The sequence below is a fragment of the Humulus lupulus genome, chromosome 3 (assembly GCF_963169125.1).
Source record: "Humulus lupulus chromosome 3, drHumLupu1.1, whole genome shotgun sequence".
NCBI lineage: Eukaryota > Viridiplantae > Streptophyta > Magnoliopsida > Rosales > Cannabaceae > Humulus > Humulus lupulus.
The window spans coordinates 141,418,110-141,429,549 of NC_084795.1; the positions used below are offsets into that span (position 1 = coordinate 141,418,110).

The 11,440-nt window shown below is 32.1% G+C and overlaps 1 protein-coding gene across 5 annotated transcripts; it reads left to right on the forward strand.

Moving 5' to 3' along the window:
• The first annotated feature begins 1,853 nt into the window (after positions 1–1,853).
• LOC133823193 (myosin-1-like) lies at positions 1,854–10,459 on the forward strand. 5 transcript variants are annotated; one of them, XM_062255815.1, is made up of 11 exons: positions 1,859–2,285; positions 2,786–3,172; positions 4,045–4,146; positions 4,262–4,399; positions 4,494–4,644; positions 4,754–4,781; positions 7,991–8,183; positions 8,262–8,360; positions 8,461–8,529; positions 9,243–9,329; positions 10,224–10,459. In XM_062255815.1, the coding sequence occupies exons 2-7, from the start codon at positions 2,870–2,872 to the stop codon at positions 8,079–8,081; spliced, it is 813 nt and encodes a 270-aa protein (XP_062111799.1). In that variant the 5' UTR covers positions 1,859–2,285; positions 2,786–2,869; the 3' UTR covers positions 8,082–8,183; positions 8,262–8,360; positions 8,461–8,529; positions 9,243–9,329; positions 10,224–10,459. The 5 variants fall into 5 exon arrangements, with proteins under 5 accessions (XP_062111802.1, XP_062111799.1, XP_062111800.1 ...); XM_062255814.1 differs by having other exon boundaries at positions 1,860–2,285; positions 2,779–3,172; XM_062255816.1 differs by having other exon boundaries at positions 1,859–3,172; positions 8,461–8,524.
• Positions 10,460–11,440: the final 981 nt, after the last annotated feature.

Sequence of the window (11,440 nt, forward strand, 5' to 3'; positions counted from 1 at the left end):
GGCTTCATGACTGTTTGCTCAGGAACTATGGTACTTTGTTCATTTAAATTGACTTGCGTCGGTTGGACATGAAGAGTGGGAATTTCATCAACAAATTTTGTTGATGATGATGGAACATTGGTTGGATTCAATTCATCAACCATCTCCTCTAAAACTACTTTGCTACGTGGTTTGAAGTTTTGGACATAGTCCTTTTCCAAAAAAGTAGCATTTGTAGAAGTAAAAACTTTCTTTTCTGAATGACTATAGAAAATTACACCCCAAGTACCTTTAGGATAGCCAACAAACATGCAAACTTCGGTTCGCGGTTCTAGCTTTCCTTCTTTTTTCCTTAGGACGTGGGCGGGAGACCACCAGATTCTATAATTACGTAAACTTGGTTCACGACCATTCCTACATTCTAAAGGTGTTTTGGGGTTTGATTTGGATGGTACAAAATTTAGAATGTTGTTCACATTTTCAATTGCATGTCCCCATAATGAAGTTGGCAGAGTTGACTAACTAAACATGCATCTAACCATTTCCAATAAAGTTCTGTTTTGGCGTTCTGCTACACCATTTTATTGCGGAGTACATAGGGCAATAAGTTGTGATAAAATCCCAAGTTCAATTGAATGATCTTTGAACTGCATATCCAAATATTCTACACCCCTATCAAATTGACAGATGTTTAACGTTTTACCTAATTGGTTTTGAGCCATAGCTAGGAATTCTTGAAACTTTGAAAATATTTCTTATTTCATATGCATTAGGTAAAGGCATGAGTATCTAGAGTAATCGTCAATGAAATTGTTGAAATACTCAAAACCACTCCTGGCTTATACATTCAATGGTCCACAAACATCTGAATGAAAAAGTCCAAGTGCTTATTTGGCCCTATCACCCTTTGCAGAGAATGGACGCTTGGTCAGTTTTCCTTCTAGACAAGATTCACAGACAGGTAATTCACCTAAGGTGAGTTCCTTCAAAGGCCCATCATTTGCAAGTCTTTAAATTCTATCATAGCCAATGTGACCTAGTCTCAAGTGCCATAAATACGTCATGTTATCGTTATTGGTCTTTTGATGTTTATTGGTCCTAGGTTTAGCTACTTTGAATAAATCATTATTAAGCATGAGGGGTTTGTTAGGTCATTGAACATAAAGCCCATTTTCCAAATATGCATTACACAATTGTGATCCATTGAAAGAAATAGATATATTAGAACTTGTGAAAGTCATACAAAATTGTTCTAATTGCAACATGGAAAATGAAATTAAATTTCTACTAAACTCCAGAATAAAAAATACATCTTTCAAAATTAAATATTTATTTCCGAACTTCAGGCAAACTCTTCCTCTAGCTTGGACCGTAACAAACGCTCTGTTCTTAACTCTAAGCTTTAAGCCGCCTTCATCCACTTCCTCCCACAATTCAAGAAGTTCTTAAGAGTTACAAACATGGTTAGTAGATCCAGAATAAATAATCCAAATAGATTTATCATTCTCTAAAATACATCTTTCTAAGATAAATGAACTATAATCATTACCTTTGTTTTTTGCTTGGGGCAATCCTTGTTTTAAAGCCCCTTCTCTTTGTAGTGAAAGCATTTACCTTTATCTTTCTTGTTTTTCTTTTTCTTCCCCTTAGGCATCTGTGTATTTGGTTGGGCACTCGTCTTTATAGCCTTTGCTGGCCCGAGGTTGGAGTTTTGTCCACCTTTCCTCCTGTTTCCAGCTTTTGAAGATGAAGCTTGGTTAACTTCAGCCTTAGCTGATTCAGCAGCAACAACCACTACACCAAAAACTACTTTCCACAAACACATAATTATATGTCCTTTGAAAATGTATGATAATATATACTATGTAAAAATTGGAAAAGTAATAGAAATAAAATATAAAAAAATAACCAGCCTACCCCATTCTCCTTCTCGGATTATTGATTAACCTTTTTTCCCATTCTCCTTCTCATCTCTTTCTCTTCCCTTCGCCCTAGCCGCCACTCCCGTAACCACCATCATCCTCAGCTTCGACCACCTAACCACCATCCTCACAACCCTTTTTCTCCGAGCTAAGCTCCAAATCTGAGGCACCCATGAACCCAACCCCCGAACCAAGTGACCCCAGGTGCGAGCCCACCGCTGCGTGCCTTCGACCCAGAGCGACTTCCATTCGCGAGCCACCACCAAGCGCAATTCTGCACCCGTTTTACTGTAGAGCCCCGAGTGTGCACCAAGCGAGGGCCTAGATTCCACAAGTCTAGGCGCCCCTCCCATTGAAAATTTATAAAAGTTGGTTCTTTTTGGGGTAAATTGTTGAGTTCAATTGAGGCTTTTGTTTCAAATAGTCCAGTTCTATGTCATGGTTGTTTGCTTTTCTTTTTTTCTTTTTCTCATCAATGGTTCGTTGGTAAGATCTAGAACTGTGAAAGAACATTGGCAAGTTACTTGGATGTAGAGGTTGTGTTGTAGATTCAAAGACCTTATGAACCGTCTCAGCATGTCAAAGTAGATTTTCTTACCAAAAAAATAATTTTTTATGTTAATTTAACTTGGTACCAACTTGTGCTGATTATTTTGATAAACTTTGAAGATTTTAGCAAGCATCTTTAGGTGTTAGGCTCTTCAATTGCGACCCATAAGAGAAGAGCACTTGGGTCTAAACCTTGTTTCATGGTCCCCGCCATTATGTTCATCTCATTAGTCCTTTAGTGGGACCTTGTTAGAGTTTTGTAGACTTTTTTTTAGCTCAAAAGTAAGCTTTTTGATCCCAGTTTTATCTGATTATTTGATATTTGTAGTTTCCAGAATTATTCAGGGAAAATGTCCTAGAAATCCCGTCCTCCGCCAAATTTCCAATCGATCAAATCATTGCCTGATGATTTTAGGTTCATGGGTTCACCGACCTCTGATCAATTTGGGAAGTTTGGTGATGCAAAGTTAGGATACAGTAATATCACCTCATCAAGTATACCTGAAAATAGTGATTCAGGGGATGTGGCTATTGATAATAGTGTTGGAAGCATTGACCAAGTGAATGAGGATTCACCATATGGTATGAACGTAGTTTCAGTTGAAGATAGACCATCAAGTGGTGATGAAGATTCAGACCCTGTAGCTCCACCTGTGCCATCGGTCTCTGCATCTCACAGTGAACACAGGTGGGGTGATACCAACTCGTATGTTGCGAAGAAGGTATATTTCTGGTTGTATGTACTAATATTTTCCAAAAAATAATGGTTGTTCTTTGATGCATATGCAATTTATTTTTGTCTATGAGAGGTAGTACTTATGAAATGATGACGTTCATTATGTGTTTTGCTCACTACTCAAGTACTGTGGGCTTTTGGGGTAATTTTTATGTCTTATATATTTGACAACATCAACATGGAACAAATTATAACTTTAACTGTTTATTTTGACAATTTTATTTTAGAATTTAGTACATGATATTAACTTGTTGATGCCTAAGCATTTGGCTTCACTGTTTAGTGAATCTCAGAGTCTTTCTGCTATAGACTTCTTTCCCTCCAATTGTATGTTTATTAATAACATGTAACCGCTCTTAGCCACGTGTTTAGTAGGTTGGTGTTTTACGAATGTTGTCTCACTTTTAGAAAATTTACTCTAGTATTTCGTTGTTAGATCTTCTGCTTTCCCCTCACCCAATCCCAAACTACAGTTTTACATTTATTGTCTAATGTGTTGCTGGTCTTTCCCTTGTATAGTAGATTGGTGGTTTGCAGATTATGATTTTTGCTGTTGTATAGAATGACTTCATACTCTAACTCTTGATTTTTATTTATATGAAGATTGTTACCTTTTTGGCTTTTCATTTGCCATTGTCTCTTAAATGCAATTGCACTTTCAATTTCATATTCTATTTTTTTTTTTAAGAAATAGCTGACATGAGAGATCCAAATTTTGTTACAGACTTGTTGCAATTCAGCCTTAATTTTATAAACTGGTTTCATAAAGTAACTGATAATTCCTAGAGCTTAGTTTGTGAACATAGTATGTAGTTTTTATTAATTTCTGTTACCTACTTCTTAAGTTTATTGTTTCAGAAGCTTCAATCTTGGTTTCAACGCCCAAATGGTAAATGGGAGCTTGCAAAAATATTGTCAATCTTAGGGACCGAATCTGTCATTGCATTGCCTGATGAGAAAGTAAGAGAGCTATTGAAACTTTTATTTTTGTGGCAAGAGCTATGGAAACTTTGAGTTGAGATTTGATTGTCTTTTTCCATTAGATGTTTCATTTATTTTAATGTTCACTTTGTAGGTTTTAAAGGTACAAACTGAAAGTTTGGTCCCATCAAATCTTGATATCCTTGATGGTGTAGATGACCTCATGCATGTAAGTAATGAACCATCAGTGTTGTACAATCTCCAATACAGATACAATCAAAATATGATTTACGTATGTTCTCAAATTTGTTGTAACTTTTCTTTTGTCATTTTCTTGGAAATCTGTCTCCTCTATTGTCTTTACATTTTGATTGTATTCCTTGCAGACAAAAGCAAGACCAATGTTGGTTGTTATCAATCCATTTAAGAAAGTTTCTTTGTATGGAAATGAATATTTAGACGCATATAAGCGTAAAACAAATGACACCCCACATGTGTATGCCATTACAGACACAACAATCCGGGAAATGATACGAGGTTCTTTACTCGTTCAATATTTATAAGATTATTCTTTTCAGCACATAAATCCCACCTTGAGAATTGTCATTAGCTGTTAAAAGTTCTAATGTGACTTACTTTTTTCCAGATGAAGTAAATCAGTCTATCATCATAAGGTTAGTGAACAATTCCCTTCCATTCTGTTATAAACTTATAATGTTGCAGTTTCCAGTTTGCTGATTGTTTATTTACATATTTTGATTGTAATTTTGTTGTCTTACATGCTTTATATGTTTTACACATCTAGTACAAAATATACTTAGGTCCTTTGATGTTTAAGCGAGAGATTTATAAGAATTAATGGGTATTGTCATGCTTGAATGATTTGGATTTTTCAAAACATAAAAAAAAAATCATTATTACTTTTTATATATAAGAATATGTTGCAATCTTGGTAATTCTATATAAAAATCATTAGGTTGGTTACTTAGTTTGATAGAAATTAACCAATGAACATGATATGTAGTTAAACTTGCAAATAGAAATACATGGAAACTTGAATTGGGTTTCTTAGTCTAGGATGTTTCAGGTAGATCTGCAACATTGGATAATAGCTGATGCTGGTTTATGCCTTGGTAACATGCACATGAGAGTTGAAGTTAGGTGCAAATATATGTGTTTTTACATCTTCATTTGTGCCATTGCATGTTCATTAACGTGTTTGGAATTTGTTCATGCATGAGCTAATTACTATTTTAAATGAGTAAAAGCATTTCATTTTGGGGTTTTCTTTAAAAGTTATGGCTTTCCATTTTTTGTAATTTTTGGAATTGACTGATTACTTGCTGCTTTTTTCTTTTTTTTTTATTGATGTATAAATGCTATTCTAGTAAAGTTAAGGAACAATTATTTTGACAAAAAAATGAACATTTACTGCTGGTTGTATGAAGAGACCTTTTTGTTTAGGGGAAAAACTGAACCATTTTCTTTATTAAGGGTTTTTTTATGGTATATTATTTGGTAAGACACGTAAAGTTCTTTGTTTGGTACTTTTTTAACTTCAAGTCTTTCTCCTGTAGTATACAAAGATCATTGCAAACTTCATGCCAGCTCTTACATTTCAACCGTAACACTTTTATTTCATCTTTGACTTAATACACATTATGGTAATCTTTAGGAACATCTTCGGTGACTCTTATTTATTTTAATGTTAATGTTATTTTTCAGCTTTGCATTACTTTCTGAGGAATGTCAATTTAATGTATCATGTTGGCTTCTTTATCAAAGTGTTTTGTGATGCACTATTTCAAAACAAACTTATTTAATAGATGCTTGATATACTAAAAATGGTAATTTATTATTACTAGATCACACTTTCATGATTAATAAAGTTTTTATTTGAATATTGAGTCTCATAATTAGTTTCAAAGAACCTTATGCCCTGATGTGATTGATTCTTGACCTAAATTAGAATTATTTTAGAGTGATATTATTTGTAAAATCCAAAAGTTTTGGTCAATGTGGTTGTATAACTTATAATTAATAATTTTAACCCATAAACATTATACAATAATAATAAAAAAGACTAATAATAAATATTAAACATTAATTTTGTGATATCTATAAATAATATAACACATAAAGGAATATGTAGATTGCCATGTTCTGTTTATCCAATTTATTAGAATTGTTTTGCTCTTTCCTCCTTTCAAGACAATTTTCAATAAGTTAATGGCCTTTATTATAATTATTTAGTTAATATATTTATATATTTTATATATGTTGATCTATATTCATGTGGATAAGCAAACCATGCTTTATATCTTTATCCATTAAGTTTAACTTGTTATCTTTCTTTTATAGTTTGTTTTTATGAGACCAACATAAGTATTGGTGTTGTCTAAATTACATTCAGTTTGAGGACTTATCTATATTTTTTCCTTTTCCCTTTTGCTCAATTTTATAATGCTTCATGCAATGACTTTCAAAGAATGCTTGTATTGAAATCATTATGTAATTGGATCTGTTTATTTTCTAAAATTAGCATCCTCAATGAGATGGTTAAAATTTTATGGGTATGAGTGTTATTTACAAATGTATATATATATATTCTAATAAACCATGACCAAAGGTGAGTCTAAGAATAAATTTTTGTAACATTTTCAGTTGAGTTGCCATGGCGGAATTTATGGAGCTTATGTACACAGATAAGAATTATAGGATTCGACTATTCTTTTAAAATTAATTTATGTACAGCTTGAGTATCATAAATTTAATCATTTTTCTTTTTAAATATGTTATCACCTTCTAGCCAGATTTTACTACAATTTCTTTTGAGGAGGAGGCATTTGGTTTCGCAAAATTGGATATGACTAACAATAATTCTCATGGATGTTTATATTATTTACCATGTGTTTCTTTTACTTGTAATTCTATAATTACTCATAGTTGAGTTGTAATAGTAGATTTTCAATCCTATATTTTCTTCATTATTTGCCATGTCAAAGCCAACTTAATACTTGTGAAGAATTTAAAAGAAACATTTAATCAAAAGAAAAAGGCTTCTTGATTCAATAAGAATAATCTTTGGATTGTTCTGCCTTTTAATTTGTATTTGTTGTTATTTCCTTATAATAACTCAAACATCATTGTTATATGAAGGTTACTATTTATTTGTTGTGCTTGGCTTAATATAAATAAGTTTGTATACAGGGTCATTTTATTTTTATTTCATTTATTATTATCTACTCATAAAATTGCATGTAGACTTTTCTGCATATTAAAAAAAAAAGTGAGTTAACTAGACAGAAAACAGAGATGTGATTCGGAGTAGCTTAAGAAATTGTGTGAATAAAGAGGTTTTATAATCTGTAAAGGCAAAAGTTTTTGTTTTCCAGAGTGTTGTCACATCCCAGTAAATTGGTTTTACCATCATCATATTCATGTGGGCTTATTATTAATTTAACAAATTAAGCTTTTTTTCACCATTACTTATTCTATACTTGTAGTTTAAATCTTAACACATTAAAGAAATTAGCATTTAGCATTTATTTTGTAAAGTGACCTTGCAAGTGCTTCCCACGCTTATGAGTGATATAGCTTTTTTTTTAAAAGTACTGATATAGTTTCGTTTAGAGTAAGATTTATGTTATGATTATGTTCCCTTGTGTTTATTCTTAGTTTTCCACTAGTATGAAACTCTGTTCTTAGTTGGGTTATTGTGACTCTACATTGCTTTGTTGGACTTTGGTTCTACTTTTCCTAGATAGTTTCATTTAACGTGTTAAGATATTATTATGTGGTAGTACTAAAGGAAACACTGAAGAAGTTAATACTTACTGTTTTATTAGTCCGAAAGTCACTCTGTAACTATTGCACACTGCAGGGTTGCATGGGACATGGCTGCTGAGATATGCCTTTCTCAGCTTCCGCCATTGGTTGAAGATCCTACTGCAGAGTTCCAAGTGCATCTGTAGTGTTTGAGATATGCCTTTGCTCGAATTGTTCTTGATGGGTTGCTTGTATTCTTTCCATCTTACTACCTTTTGGACCAATGCATTGGGTGCTGGAAGAAAATGGTAAGCAATATAAATCAATTAGTGAAGGGTTCAACTCTGTTTATTTTAGTCTAAACAATTATTATTCCAATGATGCAGGGTCATGCAAATTCAACAACATTATGGGAAAGAATTTGCAGGCATAAGAAACCTGTTGTCGAACCTAAACAATCTTCTTTGTTTTCTAAGTCAATTGAGGTTACTTACATTAGTTCCAAGCACTACAATATGTCCATAGACATCACTTCCTCTACTCAAATGGTCTATCTGATGCTTTTCTTTACTCCTATTTTGTCAGGATTACATGGCTAAGTTGAAGGACTCCTCAACTTCTGGTGCAATATTTTTTGATGTGTGTCATGGTAAGGTATGTCTAAAGATCTCCTTGGCTAGTGAAAACACTTTATTGTCTTACAGTTACAAATCTCTGGTTTATGTGTTGATGGATGGATTTACAAATAGTTTTCTTATGCATGGTCATGTCAATTAAATTTCCCAAAGTAATTTAATTCTCAACATTTATCTACATTTTGGCATCATGGTAATTATTTAGTACTGGTGCATCGCTTATCTGATAGGGTCTATTAAGTGTGCACTTTGTTTTATTATTTATTGAGTTTAAATGGTTTCTAAGATGGTTATAGATATGCTCTAAAATGACAAGAATTTAGTTTACAGAATTAGCCAACTGTTGCGAAATTTTTTGTATTGCTTGAGATGAACTGAAAAAAAGAAGTAAACTTATTTGCATATTGATTTACTAGATATTGGAATTATCATTGTTAGTTATATATCTTTATGCGACCTGGTACCTTTGAATCTAGCAGTTACATTTGCTCATATGTTTCGCACTGTCAATACTGTTGTTTGATTACAAGCCCTTCCTCAAATTCCAAGATTCTTATGGAATTTTAATTGCTGAATCTTAGTCTTGGAATTGTATACTTTACGGGCTTAAGCATAAAACACCTTAATGTAAATTAGGTTTTCCAGTGCATATTTTTTTGTTAGATTTTGAATTTGAATGTCCTGCTTGAGTGAAAACTTGTTCATAGTGGTTGATTGTCACTAATTTTCCAGGTAAGTGAAGGATTAGATTTTGTTAATCACGCTAGAAGAGCTGTAATCGTCAATGGTATGCCATTTTCCACAATGACAGATCATAAGGTTTGATATCCTGTTTTCCTCCAAAGTCTTTTGGTACTTGCATATAATGCGTGTCATCGAAAGTTGAGTTCTCGTTTATTTTTTCTTTAAAAGCTGCAGTTGGAACTTTAATCGGTTTAGGCAATAAAAATAGATCATTTTGATTTCTTGATAGACACAACACCAAGCTATATCTACTTTCCTTTCTAAATGGTTGGACTTAAGATGATGCTTGCACTCATCTAGGCATTGTTGGATGATATTTTATATTGGAGAAGATGTTTTCAACAACATGACATGCTTAAATTTTAATTTTTCTTGAGTTATGTTGATAAAGAGTGAATTTATAATAATTTAGGATCAAAATATTGTATTCTTCTGTGATTCTATAGTAGTTTATAGTAGTTCACGAGGTCTGTTGATTTATTGTTATGCACTCTACAATAAAATTCTTTATTTCACAATCTCTTGTATAGATTATGGCAAACTTTGACTCATGAAGGATGATTTTGGTGCCTTCAATTTGTACAGTAGCATGTTAATGATTTTTTTTCTTCAGTATTTATCACTATTATCTCTTTTTTATAATTGCTAGGTCCCAAAAGCTAATCTCAACAATTTTATTACTGTTATGGTTGGATTAGTATGGTACATATATAAATTTTGTTTATTTCTCTATCGTTTCCTTCCTCTCTTTCTCTCTCACACATATACATGAACACATGATTTCATACTTAAAAAAGAACCAATGTCTTATAATTTAGTGTTTGGTTTCTTTGTTTGCTTTGGTGTAGTTGTGAATTTATTATTTTGTATGTGGTGTCCTATCTTGGAAATAATTTCCATAGTATTTTTCTTGAAGTAATTTGTGATGCTAGATAATAACAATAAAATATTTCTTTGTTTATTTTGCAGATATGACAAGTGAAATAGAAAATGATACTTAATTTTGAAGGCTCTGTGTTGGGCAGCTGTAGAATATTTTGTGCTGAAAGTAGTAGAATATGTTGAATATTTAAGACTACTTGAATACTTCTTAAAGAACGTTTTGCTGTTGATGAAAGTGTTGAATGTTTTAAACTAATTTGTGGATTGTTAATACAATGTTGAATGTTTTTACTTTTTGTTATTTGAGAATCAAGTTCATTTGATGATGCTAGTATATATTAGAATGTTAATTTTAATTATATAAATAAAAAATAAAAATATAATAGAATAAATTAGTGTTATATAAATGAATATATAATGAGAATTTAAACTTATCTAAATATTAAAATAATACGAAAAATGTGTTATAATATCTATTACAATAACACTTTTTATAAGTAAAGAATTTTGTTATGCAAACTTCATTATATAACACAAAAAATGTGTTATACTAAAGTGTAGTATAACACAAATTTATAAGTATTGAAATGTGTTATATAATCGACTATAAATAATATAATTAAACACTTATCTATTTATTAAAATAACACAGAAAGTGTGTTATCGTTGACAGTATAATAACACATCTTTATAACAATGATAAAGTGTTATGTAAAGTACCCTGACCTACGATAACATAGTCGGTCTTAACACATCAAAAAGTGTTATGGTATGTTTTGATAACACATTTTTGGTGTTATTAAAAGTATTTTTTCTTGTAGTGAACAATAGTCTTCTTTTCTCCTCCCTTACTTGGTCCACCCATGATAGACTTGAAAGTGTGAAGCTTGTTCATGAGCTGCATTAGACTATAGTTGAGTTTATTCATCACATAGTTGGTGGTGAACAGCAGGAAAAGTGGAGAGAGACTGTTGAGGATTAAGCTGACTTGAGCCTCCGCATCTATTATTGTAATGCCCTGGTTACCCCAGAACAGTTACGGTGAATGGTGAACTAAAATTTAACTCGCTACCCGAGTTCTTTGGTTAAAAACGTGCTTCTAGGTGTTATTAACAGGCTAAGGTGGAAAACCAATCAAAAGGAAATGATATATTTTATATAATACATAAAACTGTTCATGGGCCCATCAAAACATTTACAAGTTATTTACAACTCCAAAATGGTCATTATTGTTTAAATTTACAACCCGGCGACCTAAGCGGCGAAAATAGGGTAAACCCCCTAGTTCCTCTGAGAACTCCTTG